The sequence below is a fragment of the Odocoileus virginianus genome, chromosome 18 (assembly GCF_023699985.2).
Source record: "Odocoileus virginianus isolate 20LAN1187 ecotype Illinois chromosome 18, Ovbor_1.2, whole genome shotgun sequence".
Classification (NCBI taxonomy): Eukaryota; Metazoa; Chordata; class Mammalia; order Artiodactyla; family Cervidae; genus Odocoileus; species Odocoileus virginianus.
In genome coordinates, this window is record NC_069691.1 from 8342848 (window position 1) to 8360032 (window position 17185).

General features: G+C 41.7%; 1 protein-coding gene across 4 annotated transcripts in view; it reads right to left on the reverse strand.

Annotated features, from left to right (window-relative positions):
• Window positions 1–11510, reverse strand: part of CEP78 (centrosomal protein 78) — a 33372-nt gene extending 21862 nt beyond the window's left edge. For 2 of the 4 annotated variants that reach the window (XM_020892149.2, XM_070480316.1), the window contains exons 1-6: window positions 11013–11509; window positions 6524–6696; window positions 6360–6432; window positions 5200–5303; window positions 3247–3421; window positions 715–828 (exon numbers count right to left, since the gene is read on the reverse strand). In XM_020892149.2, coding sequence (XP_020747808.2) covers window positions 715–828; window positions 3247–3421; window positions 5200–5303; window positions 6360–6432; window positions 6524–6696; window positions 11013–11265 — 892 coding nt within the window. In that variant the 5' untranslated portion in view covers window positions 11266–11509. Of the gene's footprint in view, window positions 1–714; window positions 829–3246; window positions 3422–5199; window positions 5304–6359; window positions 6433–6523; window positions 6697–11012 lie in introns of all 4 variants that reach the window. The other 2 variants (XM_070480315.1, XM_020892150.2) reach the window with 2 other exon arrangements.
• Window positions 11511–17185: the final 5675 nt, after the last annotated feature.

The following is a 17185-nucleotide window of genomic DNA, read 5'->3' on the forward strand; positions in this document are numbered from 1 at the left end:
CCAGTGTAGGCCTACCTGCCCCCTCACTCCCTTCACATTAAGATATCTTTTCACTTCCTACTATCTAAACTATATTCCTCATCTGTTTCCTCATTTCTACCTGAACTCCTTCAGTAGAATGCAAGCTCCATGAGGGCAAGACTTTGTCTGTCTGGTTCAGTGTTTTATCTCTGGTTTAGTGCCAAAACCCATATCTGGTACACAAAAAGTATTAAAAAATTTTACTTGTTAAACTGACAAAGGAATAAAGCACTCGTTCCAAGAATTGCACAAGAAAGAAATAAGGCGCTTGGCAGAAGCAAGATTATCTACATTCATCTTCAGAGTAGAGACAAGAATTATTTATAAGTATAATTCACTTTAATTAGTAAGTTATCTGCTAAAAACATAAGGGAAATGCAACATTAGGGAAGGGCAGCTGACCTTGAACAACACAGGTCTGAACCTTGTGGGTCTAGTTACACAGATTTTTTTCAGTAAATATATACTACTGTTCTACTCGATCCAAGGTTGGTTGAATCCACAGAGGCAGAACCACTGACTATAAAGTTATACCCAGATTTTCAACGGTGTGGGGGTCAGCACCAGTGACTCCAAGTTGTTCAAGGGTCAACTGTGTAGTTAAACACATTAGGTTTTTAAAATCATCAATACATTAAAAAGTGCTTTTGTTTTGCTATTTTTTAATCAATTTTTTAAAAAGTGACCACATACCAACAAGTGGATTTTTTCTTATATCCAGAACGACCAGAGTTCTATTGGTTTCAAGGGCTTTTAGTAAAGCATTTGCTCCTTCATTGGTGAGGCCACACTGCTGCAGGTCAAGTGCTTTTGGTGAAAGACAAAAAGGTCACTTGCTAACTCTATACAGATTAAACATAAAGACAACTCTCATTTTCCCATGTGTGGAAGAGTCCTGCATAAAACCGGTCATGGCAAGTTTGTAATTTTGGGTATTGAAAAAAACATAAAAATATATGCACACACATAATGCAAAATCCATTTAAAAACCTCTTCTTGGATGTACACTGATTACCCTGCATTTAGTACCAATAAATCATCCAGCATATTTTACAATTCTAGAACTGAAGAATAAATTGCATATAACCTATGAGCACAAAACAAAACAAAACGAATCTCAGTTCATAACAAGCAAGGGTAGTGAAAGTGAAAGTTGCTCGGTCATGTCCGACACTTTGCGATCCTATGGAGTATAAGTCCATGGAATTCTCCAGGCCAGCATCCTGGAGTGGGTAGTCTTTCCCTTCTCCAGGGGATCTTCCCAACCTAGGGATCAAACCCAGGTCTCCCACATTGCAGGTGGATTCTTTACCAGCTGAGCCACAAGGGAAGCCCAAGAATACTTGAGTGGGTAGCCTATCCCTTCTCCAGTGGATCTTCAGACCCAGGAATTGAACCAGGGTCTCCTGCATTGCAGGTGGATTCTTTAACTGAGCTGTCAGGGGAGCCCAGCGAGGGCAGTGGTGGCACTGTAAACCCCACAAGCAAAAACTGGTGAAGCTCAGAAACTGCACTGCATTCTTTTGATCATGATCTTGAGTTCCAAGCCACTCTTGAAACTGGTTAAAAGGGGAGAACAAAGTAGAAAAAGTATAATAACTGCTTTAGAATAAATAAGACAAAGAAGTCTAAGAGGATACAAATAATAACAAACTCAAAGAATGTGTGAATAGAAAATACATGCTAAAAACCTATCATGAAAAAATGTCGGTCAACAACACTTTCTGTAAAAGGTCAGACAAAATCCAGGACAAATGATCATGAATTCTAATAGTTCTGGGGCTGAACAACCTATTCATTTAAACCAAAGGTATCATCAGTACAAAAGCATAGGTATTAAAAAATACTAAATGAAAGGAAACTATCATCAGTCTTTTTCTAAAGTGCTGTATGTCCTTGGGTTGGGAAGATCCCCTAGAGAAGGAAATTCAACCCACTTCAGTATTCTTACCAGGAAAATCCCATGGACAGAGGAACTTGAGGGGCTACAGTCTGTGGGATTGCAAAGACTCAGACACAATTGAGCAACTGACCACAGCATATATACTATTACATTAAAATAACTGGAGTCTTTCAAAACCCCATGGCACACAGAAATAGCAAGTCAGTCATGTGGATCTGACAGGGTATGATGCAACCCTTACAAACTCTCACAACAGACAAATGGGCATAGGGTGTAATTAATCAACTCGTCAAATTAATACAAACAGTCACTAAATCTCACCAGTAAATCAAATGAATACAAACTAACATGTGATTATTCATCTATCAGATTAGGTCATCATGTAATAAAAGCTTTCAAAATCAGTATGCCCTTTTGATTCATTAATTCCCTAAGAATTTAACCAAAAGAAATAATCAGATATAAGCCAGGATGTGTATGAGAACTGTAACTTAAAAACGGGACACAGCTTATACACAAGAGTGAATAAGCTAAGTGTACTGTGGCATGTTTATATAAGGGAACACTGAACAGTCACTAAAAATGATGCTATAGATGTAAATTATTCACTTGTTAGGATTCTCATAGTTTATTAACTGAAAAAAGTCGCATAAGAAAGGGAGAGGTCTTCATTTTTGCAGTTTTACAGTTTTTAGAAGTACTGTAAGCCAGTGTTTGCGAGGGTTAGGCTACAAACTGGCACACCATTTCTGAATGGCAGTTTGGCAATGTGTGCCCAAAGTCTTAAAAATATCTCACACTTAGTCATTCCACTTTTAGTAGCTTATTCCACAGAAGTAATCTTGATGGACACAGAGATGTATATACAACATGTTCACATTGTTTCTGATAGGGAAAAGCAAACTGTCTAAACCTAATTGCAAAGAATTGATTAAACTACAGGACATCAATATGATGGAATACTACATGATACATCATTAAGTGAAAAAAGCAGGAATATGAAATAGCAAATATACTACATTCTATTTTTGTAATCCCTAAGTGCATAAATATATTTATAGAAAGAAAAAAAAAGACTGAACGTATATACACCAAAATGAAGGGTGATTATGTCTGGGCATTAAGATTACAGGTAACGGCTCTCCTGTTACTCTGGATTTTCTATAAAGAATATATGCAACTCAGAGAAAGTTTAAAAGTAAAATAAAAGCTACTGAAAAAAATGAAATTAAAAAAATAAAAATCCTATGGCAACAGTTATCATGCCAAAAGCTAAGTATATCTAGTATGAAAAATTCAATATATTCAATTTTAGAATTTACCTCTCAGCCATAAATCCTCACTAAGAGATTCTGCAAAACCATTTGCACCAAGGTCACCAATGAGTGTGTTGCAGTTCAGAGTGATGCGCCTCAAACCAGCCATGCAGTCAAGATCAGGTCTCCTGTAACGAAGACTCTCGGCCCAGGTTTCCTCATGCCTTCTGATGGTCTGATACTTCAGATTGAATGGGATGAAAGTAAGTCACTTGAATGAAGAAACAGCATATGCCTACTGAGTATAGTTTATTATGTCAGAGATTTACACACATGTACGTGTCAAGCATATATGACAGGAGAAATTAAACAGTTAATTCTGCTTTAGGGATCCAGTGACCCAGATTCAAGTCTGTCAGTGATCAGACTCTAGCCACTGGATGACTGTTTTTTGATTAGCTATATAAAGTTTGATAATTCAGTTACAGTTTAAGAATTTTATTTCCCTTATCTGCCAACCCAAGGAATTAGTTCTAAATTCTGTCATTGCTGAAGCTCTAAATTTTATCATTCTGTCCTCCAGTGGTCCCCAAACACTTGACTGGGCACCCTCTAAGAAAAATTTTAATATGCATATTATTTATTAACAAGTTATATACATGAAGTTCTATATATATAGTTTGTGCACACTGTAAACAACACGGATATTTTTTAAATGATATAAAAGTAAATGGGTTCTAATATCTTCTTCTAACTTCTAAGGTATTACTTTAAAAACTATATTTACAAAATGGATCTCACACACTACTTCAGATATACACACCAACTTTAAAGGCCTGGACAATGAAAAGTCAGTTTGATGTGCCTTAGGAAATTGAGAGTTTGACATTTAACCACTAGCATTATCTTAAAGATATTCAGTTCTTTATATTCATAAAATAAATTTTGTTAACAAGGAACATTGGCTTTAAAGGAAAAAAATCTTATTACATTCTTAAACAAGACTCAAAGTTCCTCTGACACTCTAAAAGAAAAATCATTAGTGTCATTTTTCTATTAACAATAACTTATAAAAGCTACAAGCAGAAGTAACAGCACACTCACACAGTGCTTATTATGTGCCAGGCACTATTTATCCAAATGAGTTCATTTAAACCTCATAACAAAGCACAGAGGTTAAGCAATTTGCCCATGGTCATCAGCTATGAAACAGGGAGAGATGAAATCTGAACCTAGGACATTTGGCTTCAGCAAGCAAGCTCGCCACCATTTTCTGTCCCAGGGATCAATGGATTTGCCCTGTACAGGTCCAAAGCATTTTTAAATTTTTTAAATTTAAATTAAAAAATTTTCAGCTTTGTGGGCCATACAGTTTCTGTGGCAACTACTCATCACCATGGGTGCAGGGTGAAAGTAGCCTTAGTTAGTTACCATGCAAACAATGGGTGTGGCTATGTTCCAAAAAGCTTTCTTTACAAAATCAGGGGATGGGCTGGATTTGGCCCCCTAGCCATAGTTTACCTATCCTTGATCTATACCACCAAAGTATTAAAAAGGCTTCATGTCAAATTATTAAATAATTTTAGGCCTAAACACAGTAAATATAACCACTATAAAGTTGTTAAGGCAGTATTTTTAAAACTATAGAGAGCTCTGAAGTAGTAATTTTTATTAGTTTATAGGCTATAGCATCTAATAAACACTCCATTTAAGTCTTGTTGAAGACTATAATGACAAGTTTCTTCACAGTATTACAATAAATGTTTTCAATAACTAAAGACATAAAAGTATTTAAATATTATTATGTAGTATATATTAAATGTCTTATTTCTAAGATTAAGTGGATTATCTTTACTAAATGGAAGAAAGAATCTCAAACTGAAAACTGGTCATATTTTTTCAACAAAACTAAAGCTGCACTCACATGTATCAAAAGACAAAAAATCACTGCCATTTGTATCAAAAAATTAATGTGCTTCAATCACGTATGTTTTCATGAAAGTTTAAACATAAAATCACCTTTAAGATCTTGGCCATGTGATCTGCTCCCTGCCATGTCAGATTACACCCCGTGAAGTTTATTGTCTTAAGAGTGACAGAGTTCTTTATACCTTGACAAACAACTAAAAGGAAAAAAAAACAAACAAAAGAAAACCACACACACAATAAGATGAAGAGCCTATATATTGGTCAAACTTGACTTATTTGCTTTTCTTGAGTCAATTGGAGGTTTATAGCTAGATTCTTAAAATCACTGTTGACAATCTTCCCCAATAGGTAACTGACTGATTGGTGCATTCTAAAGTAAGTCAGTAACAAAGTGCTAGAGTGTTCCAGTTCACAATAATAGTTTAATTCTATTTAGATACTATAACTGAATACGGCAAACTTTATTCCTAACCACTCAATTAAGTATTAGATACCTTTAAAGACACAGGGAAAAAAAAGAAAAACCTAAAAAGCATAAGACTCTTCTTACTTTCATTTCCAATGATATATCCCAATTTTATATCAACAATTTAAATGTCAACTATAAACTCAGAATCTTATTAGGTACTATGCAATATAATATAGTAATATAAGATAGATGATCTCAAACTCTGTTCCCTCAAACTGAAATGCAGCCCCCGTTAGCCCTCCAGGCCAGTACTGGGCACAGTGAGCACACACGAATGCTTCAGCACCCCAACAGTCACCTTCTTTGTGATTACTTCCAGATACACCCCAGCCAACACTACTGAGTTTGCTCGCCTTTTAAATGCTCTTATAGTACGTTGAATATATCTCCTACTTTAACACATTCCACAGTGCATGATAACTATTACTGCAGATGGATGTTTTAACAGTTTAAAGATACAGATTTTTTTTGCTCTTGACATCTTGCTATTTCCCTTCCCATAATATTTCTTAAAGAGAAACCACAAAAATATAAACAAACACAAAAAACAGAAAGTACAAAATGTGTGGTTTGGGGCTTAACGCAAACTGAGGTAAAATGAGTGCTCAGAGTGCCCAGCATGACAGACTTCCGTGGTACAAATGAGAACAGACCACGGTATGAGCAGGTACGGGAGACAATCCAGGCGGGGAGCGCGCCAAGAAAAGGCAGACAGGAACCAACATGGCGTGCAGTGAATCACAAGACTAGTCTGACGGGAAGAGACAAGACTGACACTTACTTTCTAAACCTCCATCTCCAATCGGACAATTCACAAGAGACAGGTGCACCAAAGTGGCCGATTTATTCAACCCCTTTAATGAGGAAAAAAAGTTCAAAATTTTATTGGTTTAGATTCCCCCCAAAGCAACTATCAAATGTTGGCAGGACTCACTGAAGGCTTACCTTTGTTAACATCGTTAAGTCTCTCTCTCTCAGAACTAGCCCATTAAGCTCCAGGTTCCTCAGCGCACCTGATGCACTTAAACAGCATTTAAGAGCTTTACACAACTGGAAGGTCACGTCTTTATTTCTTATCGCAGGAACACGACTTCTGTAAACTTTATTTCTGTCAGAAGCTAAAGCAAAATTATTGTAAAATGAGTGATTTCAACCATACATTTTATCATCATTAAAAAGCATACACTCTGGGCTAAGGATTAGAAATGACTCCTGCCCTTTAAACCCTCTTTAAGGATGGACATATGTAAACTCAAAACTTTCAACACATGAGATGAAGAAACATAATCTATATGTACAGAGGTTCCTATGGAAGCAAAACGTTATATCTAAGTGATGGCTTCATGATCACCCTGAAGCTGAATCTAGAAAGATGACACGACTTAGAGCTGGAGAGGGAGGTGGATTAACTGCAGAGGGAGCACCCTGTGTAGACATTCAGACCTGACACCTGCTGGGTGCTGTAAATACTGCAGGTGGGGATGATAAAAGGCAAGAAGAGGAGAAGGCAAAAGGCAAGCGGGAGAAGAAACAAAATAGAGATGTTGTCACTCCACTCCAGTCTCAGGCCACCACTGAGCTGCTTTCTGACACTATAGATTAGTTTATTTTCTGGCATTTAATAGATGAAACTATACAGTATGTAGTCTTTTTTTTTTTCCTAGTCTGTCTTTTCTCACTCAGAGTAATTATTCTGAGAAACCTGTATGCAGGTCAAGAAGGAACAGTTAGAACTGGACATGGAACAATGAACTGGTTTAAAATTGGGAAAGGCATACATCAAGGCTGTATATTGTCTCCATGCTTATTTAGCTAATACACAGACTACATCATGCTAAATGCCAGGATGGATGACGCTCAAGCTGGAATCAAGACTGCTGGGAGAAATATCAATAACTTCAGATATGCAGATGATACCACCCTTATGACAGAAAGCAAAGAGGAACTAAAGAGTCTCTTAATGAAGGTGAAAGAGGAGAGTGAAAATGCTGGCTTAAAACTCAATGGCCAAAAACAAAAAACAAAAACCTCAATGGCATCAGGTCCCATCACTTCATGGCAAATAAACAGGGAAACCATGGAAACAGTGACAGACTTTATTTTCTGGGGCTCCAAAATCACTCAGGATGATGACTGCAGCCATGAAATTAAAAGATGCTTGCTCCTTGGAAGAAAAACTATGACAAACCTAGACAGCATATTAAAAAGAAGAGACATTACTCTGCTGACAAAGGTCTGTCTAGTCCAAGCTATGGTTTTTCCAGTATTCATGTATGGATGTGAGAGTTGGACCATAAAGAAGGCTGAATGCCAAAGAATTAATGCCTCTGAAGTGTGGTCTTGGAGAAGACTCTTGAGAATCCCTTGGACTGCAAGGAGGTCAAACCAGTCAATCCTAAAGGCAATCAGTCCTGAATATTCATGGAAGGACTGATGCTGAAGCTCCAATACTTTGGCCATCTGATGTGAAGAGCGGACTCGTGGAAAAGACCCTGATGCTAGGAATGACTGAAGGCAGGAGAAGAAGGGGACGACAGAGGATGAGATGGTTGGATGGCATCACTGACTCAGTGGACAGGAGTTTGGGCAAACTCCAGGAGACAGCGAAGGAGAGGAAGCCTAGCAAGCTGCAGTCCATGGGGTCGCAAAGAGTAGGACATGACTGAGCGACTGAACAACAACAATTATTCTGTGATTTCTCCAGGCTGTTGTGGATATCGAGAGCTCATTCCTTTTAATTGCTGGGTGCTATTTTGTTGTAAGGACATGCTACAGTTTATCAATAAACCTACTGATGGACACGTAAGTGGTTTCCACTTTGGGGCTACTGAAAATAAAACTGCTCTGAATGTTTGAATATTAAAAAAATAAAAATAATAGAGATGTTGGCTGAACCAAGTCTGGGAGACAGTATGGCTTTTATCCCATAGGTCATGAGGGCTGGGGCTACCGCTGACTCAATAAGGGTGCTGCCACTGATTAGAAAAAGGAGCCCCGCTGCTGAAAGACCAATTAGCTAAAGGGAATGATTAGAAAAAGAACCCTTCTTCAGGGCCAAAGAGCCCCATGAGGCTTGGCAGAGCACAGTTCAGATTTCATGCCTCTGTGCAAAACACAAGCTGTGCCACTAACATGCAATAATCTTGTGTGGGAATGCTATTGCAAGCACTGTTTTAAACACATCTTTTTATTTTAGAACATCACTCAAGCTGAGTAGGCAGATGGACTTACAGGAACTAAGCCCAAGGGCAGCAAAACCACCTAAGTGCTTCTGCAATAGTCCAGGCAAAATGTAACAATATGGATGAAGAAGCAAATTTAGGAAGAGGCCAAAATCTACAAGCTAGACCCACTGGATGCAAGACATAAAGAAAGTTCAGTGAAGGAACTATGAAGAGAATGCTTTCTGCCACATAGTTTTCTTATATTCATGCAAAATATTAGGGAAAATCAAGTACCGTGGCCTTTAAGGTCCCTTTCAGGTGTAATTTCTTTTGATTTCTAAGTTATTACTCTGGTTAAGTAAAGTGCCTTCAGAGGTAAGGAATAGTTCCTACACCTGAATGGGATGCAGAGAATAATCTGACTTCCTTTCACCAGGGGATGGGCTGAGCTGTCCTTGGAGAAGAGTTAACAGATGGTGTGAACCCCAGATCCTAGAAATGGGCCAGGTACATGATAAGCATTCAGGTTTTTAAAAATAAATCATTTCCTCTCCTAGATCTGCACACATTTCTCTGCCGGCTACTTTCTCTCATTCATAAACATCCTCAGGTGTGTCCACTTAAAAAACATCTCTCAGAACTATAACTCATGGGATCTTCTCTGTGCCTTCAAACACCTGTCCTCCCAAAAACCCAGATCGATACCTTGGGCCCAGACCTCTTTACCAGTTGGCTCTAAAGCACTGAAGATGAAGTAAGATCCTCTCCCCACCCCACTCCCTTCCTACTGTGTTCCGTATCTCTCAGAAAGATGTGGCTTTTCACCCAAGCTTGCTGTCTTCCTTTTTCTAGCTGGTCACTAGGTCCCACCCATTCTGAATCATTGATCTCTAAAATCCAGTCCAACCATTTATAACTTAATTTGGACCCTTAGATTAAATTCATCTGCATCCAATTAACTGCCTTTCACATGGAGGTCAGAGTGAACTTCTAAATCAAAAGTCCATCTCATTGTTCTTAGCGTTTCCCACAGTCTTCAGGATAAACATCCCACCTTCTGATAGGACAAACAAAGCCCCTTTCTGTCTGGCCCCACAATATTTCCAGTATCAACTCTCATCTCTTTCCCAAAACCTGAGTTCCACTCCTGTACCTTAGTTTTGCCATATTTTCTTATATTTCTCAACCTCTGACACAAACGGCTCCTTCCTGCCACCCCAGAAGCTTCTACATGTCCTTAGAAAAAAGGATGGTACCACCTCCAAGGAGCCTACTCTGAATCTTTTCTTCCAAGATTCTGTGCTTTGCACAGGGGAAAGGTGGAGGGGAAGGATAAATTAGGAGTCTGAGATTAACCTATATACACTATTATATATAAAATAGATGACCAACAAGGACCTATTGTATAGCACAGAAAACTCTACTTGGTAACCTGTATGGGAAAAGAATCTGAGAAAGAATGGATATATATATATGTATAACTGATCATTTTACTGTATACTTGAAACTACAGTAACACTGTAAATCAATAACATGCCGATATAAAATAAAAAATTCAATTTAAAAAATCCTATGCTCTGTAACTCCAGAACTCACTCTTTCAGAGTACTGACTACAGTGCTTGTATCTACCTGCTGCCCGGGAGAAGGGAAGGTCACCCAGGGCAGGAGATGACTGAACTCACTCAAGTGCAAGGGTACTTTACACACATAATCTGCCTAAATCTAAGAACCCAGGGAAAAAGTGGTTTTTAATGTCATTTTACAAGTGTGGGGATTGCAGTTGAAAAGTAACCTGCCCAGGTCACAGAGAGTATAAGCTCTGGAATTCAAACCCTAAGCTGCCTTCACACTTGTGCTTTTTCCACTATGTGATACAACTTTTTTTTTTCCCTGAGTCCTGTCTCAATCAAAAGGAAATGAAGCTGGGATATATCAACTTCCTAATCTCTTTGTTCTGTACAAGGCAAAGTCATTCAATAGACCAGGTAACATCTGTCGAACAATTAACAACGCTCCAAACTGTGCATTAACAGAACTGAATCCTGCAACCACCACAGACACGTGAAGCCCACGTTAACAGATGAACACAGAGATCCTTACGGCACTCGGCCGGGGTCGCGGAGCCCGCAGGAGTCCTAGGCCGCATGCCCCATCTCCTGTGCACACAGAGGCACTGGGCACCGTTCTAGTACCCGGGCCCCACCTCGCACCATCTACAACTCCGCTTCGCAGCGCGGACGGGGGACCCTGAGAGCCGGAACTACAAACCTGTTTCGCCAAGCCACGGCTGGAAGAAGCTCTTGATGCAGATCAAAGGCAGATCTTTATCATTCTTGAGGGTGCTGAGAAGCGGCGCCCAGTCCGCCACGCGGAGGCGGTCGGCGTTGAAGTCCAGCACGCCCTCCCGCAGACAGGCGCGCACGGCGGGCAGCGGCACGGAGTCCTGCAGCGCGCACAGGTACTCATAATGCGAGAAGAAGTCGGCCGCGCTGTCGCGGCGCAGCTTCACCGAGTCGATCATGGCCCGAGCGCGGCCGCGGGGGACGCAGGCTGCGGACACGACGTCCGCACCCCGCCTTGGGGGCTCCGGGTCGCCACCCGGCTCCTGGGCGCCCACCGCCGGGCGGCTGCTGCCGCTCAGCGTAAGCAGGAGCGGCGGATCCGCCAGAAGACTCAGCGCCCCGGGTCCCAGCTAGGTCGCCCCCTAGATGCCGCGTTTCCGCGCTGCCTCCCGCCCCGCAGCACCGGCCGTTGGCTCCCGCCTCACCGCCCTCCGCGGCGCGGGACTGCGATTCAAGCCGGCAGGCGGGAGCAAGAGTACGTCAGCGCGCTCCCCGTGCGTCAGCACGCAGGCCCCGCCTCCCGTGGGCACCGTGCCGGAGGATCAGGGGCGGGAGCTTCGCGAAGAGGGCGGTGCAAAAGGTAGGTGGTTTAGGGCATTCGGGGATTACAAAAAGCGTTTACTGATTCGAATGAAAGTGAGATATGGTTGTATCAACGCATTTTACAGTGGTCGGTGGCTCAGAGGTTAAGGCGTCTGCCTGCAATGCGAGAGACCTGGGTTCGATACCAGGTTTGGGAAGATCCCCTGGAGAAGGAAATGGCAACCCACTCCAGTGTCCTTGCGTAGAGAATCCCATGGACGGAGGAGCCTGGTGGGCTACAGACCTCGGGGTCGCAAAGAGTCAGACACGACTGAGTGACTTCACTTACTTACTTATTTACACTCCCGGTAAGTGTCTGTGCTTGCACCAGCCAAGAGAGGGAGTACACTCCGTAAGGGAGGCATGTACGGCTGAATGAAAAACACCTGTGGATCATTAAATCGTCACGTGTGTGTTAATTTCTGCAGAGAATTCTTATTTCTTTGGTTTCTGCCTACTTGACACAGTCGTTGGCAAATGATGACGTGTTCCATGCATTAAGAACATTATCGTAATTACTAATAATCATTTTGTTTTGTACTGATAATGATGACTATGTCTGGTAAGTAGCACTTTGTGTATTCTCAGTTCAGTTCAGTTCAGTTGTTCAGTCGCTCAGCCCTGTCCGACTCTTTGCGACCCAATGGACTGCAGCATGCCGGGCTTCCCTGTCCATCATCAACTCCCTAAGTTTGCTCAACTCAAACTCATATCCATCCAGTCCGTGATGCCATCCAACCATCTCATCCTCTGTTGTCCCCTTCTCCTGCCTTCAATCTTTCCCAGCATCAGGATCTTTTCCAAAAAGAGTTCTTTGCATCAGGTGGCCAAAGTATTGGAGCTTCAGCATCAGTCCTTCCAATGAATATTCAGGACTGATTTCCTTTAGGATTGATTGGTTTGACCTCATTGCAGTCCAAAGGACTCTCAAGTGTCTTCACCAACACCACAGTTCAAAAGCATCAATTCTTTGGCGCTCAGCCTTCTTTATGGTCCAGCTGTCACATCCATAGATGACTACTGGAAAATAAAAGTTTTTTATTTTTAAAATAAAGTAGCTTTAACTAGATGGACCTTTGTTGGTATAGTTCTGTTTCCTAGACATAGTTTTAAGCACTGTTTTAGTATGAAATCATCCAAGTTTCCTAACAACTCCACAGATAATTTACTACTGATTATCCACTTTGCAAAAGAAACTGAGGTACAGGAAGTTAAGTAACTTAGGAAAAATTCAGACAGTTGGTGTTAGATTAACTATGCAAAGAGGCCATTAGACTGAGGTGGCTCCAGTGGACTGATGTGGTCCTTAGACTGATGTGGCCATTAGACTGATGTGGCCACCTACAAAAACCAAAGCCTATAAATAAATGTCTTGGTTACAACAACCGGTAAGGACAACCAGTCACAAAATCACCAACTAGGCTATAGAACTGTCGCAGATCAATAATTACTTTGCTTCTACCCTTTATTTTATTTTAAAATAAAAATCTCTGCAGCTTCTGTGGGTGGAGTGCACCTAACCACTTCCAGTTTGGTGCTGCCTGAATTGAATCTCTTTTCACTCAAGTAAACTTTTAAAATTGTAAATATGCCTCAGTTTATCTTTTAACATTGGGTTAGATGTGGGATTTGCATCCAGTTTCTAGAACAGTGGTAGTCCTCTGATCAGGCCTTGCCATTATGTTTACAGAATTCCTTTTCTACCCACTGCATTCTGGATACCTCTACCTACTATTAGCATGGGCACACATGCTGCTGCTGCTAAGTCACTTCAGTCGTGTCTGACTCTGTGCGACCCCGTAGACGGCAGCCCACCAGGCTCCCCCGTCCCTGGGATTCTCCAGGCAAGAGCACTGGAGTGGGTTGCCATTTCCTTCTCCAATGCACAAAAGTGAAAAGTGAAAGTGAAGTCGCTCAGTCGTGCCCAACCGTTGCAGCCTACCAGGCTCCTCCATCCATGGGATTGTCCAGGCAAGAGTATTGGAGTGGGGTGCCATCGCCTTCTCCATGGGCACACATGCTACACTAAAATTTCCTAGATATGGTCGGTAATGACTTTTACCTACAATATGCTCAAATTATAATATAGCCAAACACTACCTCTATCTTCCAACCAACTTGTGAAATGAAACATTACCATTTCTGTTGGAGACTTTCCCAATCACAAACATTCCCTAGCTGACCTTGGGCAAACACTCTTTAGAACTTGGTATTCATCACTGCAATGGATGTCTTTATATTTATGCTACATTTGTAATTATTCTTAAACAGCATATAATATTCTACTGTGTTTTCTTTTGCTACTTGCTTTGTTTAGTGTTATCTTTCCTAGGTTCATCCATGCTGACATATGAAGGTGTATTTCATGTATTTCCCTTGATGTATAGAAGTCCCAAGTAGGAAAATACCATAATTTATTCGTATAGTGTCCTGTTGATGGTAATTTAAATTGTTTCCAATTTTAAGTATAATTTATTTATTGCTGCATCCATTTTTTTTTATTCTCCATCATAATGTAGTTGTCTCCTATCTTCTTAAAGCTCCCTTCTCTGTGCTTTCCATCAAGCCACCTGATTTTTTTTTTTAATCCCTCTCTAATTCCTTCTCAGTGTCACTCTCCGATGTCTCGCTTACCCATCTTAAATGTTGGCCCATTTTAAATGTTGGTATTCTTCAGATTCCTATCCTCAGTGGGCACCCCTTTTGACATTTCAATTTCTCCATGTGATCTTATCTCCTGCTCAGGCTTAACTTCCCCCTCCAGGGTGATGCCTTCTAACAAAGATCTCTCTCTCTCCAGTTCCTCCTGGAACTTCAGACTGCTTCCTAGAAAGCCATAGACTTATTGTCCTCAGCAATCAGGTCTGTATTCCCTAGCTTGGCATATGAGCTCCATCATGATCAGGTCTGTGTTCCCTAGCTTGGCATATGAGCTCCATCATGATTTGACTGCCTCTGTTGTCTTATCTCTTGCTCCATTCTTCCTGTCTTCTCTAGACGTGTGGAACAGCTTGAAATTTCTGAAGTTCTGTCATTTCTATCTGAGCCTTTACAGATGCTGCTTCTTTACTAAGACCCTCCTCTTCTGCTTGCTCTTCAGTGAGCTGATGTCCGCTGGTTTCCCGGCCTCAGGTTGGGGACCAGCTTCCCTGGGAGGCCTTCTTTCCCTAATCCTCTTCTATCTTCTCCTGCTTTTTTGGTGCCTCCCTACTCTACTCCCTGACATCCCCATGTCAGAATCCTTCATATCTCCAGTGACAAGCATCTTTTTATTTGTTAATCATTTATTTATAAATAAATTTATTATTTATTTTAATTGATTGTAAATAAATCTATTTATAACTGCCATATAACATGTGGGATCTTAGTTCCCAGACCAGAGATTGAACCCATGCCCCCTGCAGTGGAAGCACAGAATTTCAACCCTTTGAATTGCCAGGGAATTCCCAGCATCTTTTTAGATGGTTTTCCTTCCATGAACAGTAAGCCCTTTGAAGGCAGGGACCATGTCTCACTCATCCTTGTATTCGCTATGCCTAGGATGGTGTTGGTACAGATGAAGTGCTGATTAATGATTACTGGAACATTCTCACCTCCTCTCCATACAAGGCATTACTGCAGATGCAGATCAGGCAAGCTTTCATCGTATTAGTTAGTCATTTAACATTAATTTAAACTTTTATTTTCCTCGAGCTTACTATGTTCTATCCAGCTGGATTTCTTTCAAAGTTTCTCTGATATTCTCTCCCCTGTGTGTTTAATTGCTTGGTCCTGTCTGACTCTTTGCAACCCCTGGACTATAGCCCACCAGGGTCCTCTGTCCATGAAGATTCTCCAAGCGAGAATACTAGAGTGGGTTGCCATGCCCTCCAGAGGATCTTCCCAGCCCAGGGATTGAACCCAGGTCTCTTGCATTGCAGGCAGATTCTTTACCATCTGAGCACCAGGAAGTCCCAGGAATACTGGAGTACCCTAGTGCTTCTCCAGGGGATCTTCCTGACCCAGGAATTGAACCAGGGTCTCCTGCTTTGCAGGTGGATTCTTTGCCAGCTGAGCTACCAAGGAAGCCCATTCTCTCCCCTACTTATATTTAGTTATGGCTTAGTAGTAGCATTGGTCCCTCTTTCAGCATCTAATGTTTTCTACCCACCTATTTCTAGGAACATGATGAGCAAAAGCAGCCTCCCCACAGCACCTCTGGGATCCTCTGACAATTTAGGTCCATGTCTGGCTCAGACAAAATGCCTTGGCTTCTCTCTAGGGACCTGAGCTGGGAGGGACAGGCCTACTGAGTGGTACAAGAAACGGGCTGTCCTCCTTCGGGGGTCTGGTGAGTGTGAGTTTGACTAGAATACAGTTTATCATTTTGCTTCTTATTAGTCCCTGTTTCGACCCCTGGTCCATCATGCCAACATTGTACCCACACTGCCAAGCTGTTTTCTCTTCCCATGAAACCTTGGTGCTGATGCTTTCTGTTCATCTGTAACATTCATCTTCACACCTGCTTTCAGAGCATCGAGTTTTTTGGAATCTGGTCACAGAGCTATGTCGACAACATAGGCTGTCTTGTTTTTGACCTGTGGTCCCCATTGCTTTCTTCCCCTCCCTTACTTATGATTGTTCACAATGACGCTTCCAAATCTCCTCTACTCTTATCCTGTCCTGTTAGACTGTTCGATGTCCCTGCTCTTTCATCTGAAGAGAATACCTCTTATTTCACCAGGAAAAGGGAGATTTCTCACACCAACTTCGTCCTCTGCTGCTAACCACCCCTGCCTTCCAGTTCATTCTCCGTGATGCAGCCACTACCCCCTCCTCTTAAAATTCTTAAGTATACTCTCAAGGGTGAAACAGGTCACCAGCCCAGGTTGGATGCATGAGACAAGTGCTCAGGGCTGGTGCACTGGGAAGACCCAGAGGGATCGGGTGGAGAGGGAGGTGGGAGGGGGGATCAGGATGGGGAACACATGTAAATCCATGGCTGATTCATGTCAATGTATGGCAAAACCCACTACAATATTGTAAAGTAATTAGCCTCCAAAATAAATGAAAAAAAATAAATGAAAAAAAATTCTTCTGTGACTTCCCATTGTTCTTAGGATAAAGACAAACCTCCTCACAGTGGTCAGAAATGTGGAGTCACTGACTGGCTGCTGGTTGAGAACTGTTGCCATTCTCTAAGATAAGGAGCTTGCTCCAGAATGTAAATCATATCACCACTCGATGTACTGTTGAGTTCACCAGGCAGGCTTTCTTGATGAAAGCAGCAGTGTGTTGAGCTGCATCCTAGAGGAGGCTTCCCTCCTGTGCACTGGCATTCTGAGCCCATTGGTCTGCAGAGCCAGGTGTCCGCTGGACGTGACGGAGCGTGCTCTCTGCAGCCTCACCTCGCTCTTGCGCCTCACTCCCTTCTGTCCTCAATCGTCCAGCCCGCAGCGGCCTCCTTTCAGCCCCGCATACTCACAGTGACACGTTGTCCCTGCCGTCCCCTCTGCATGGAATGCCCTTCCGTTTTGT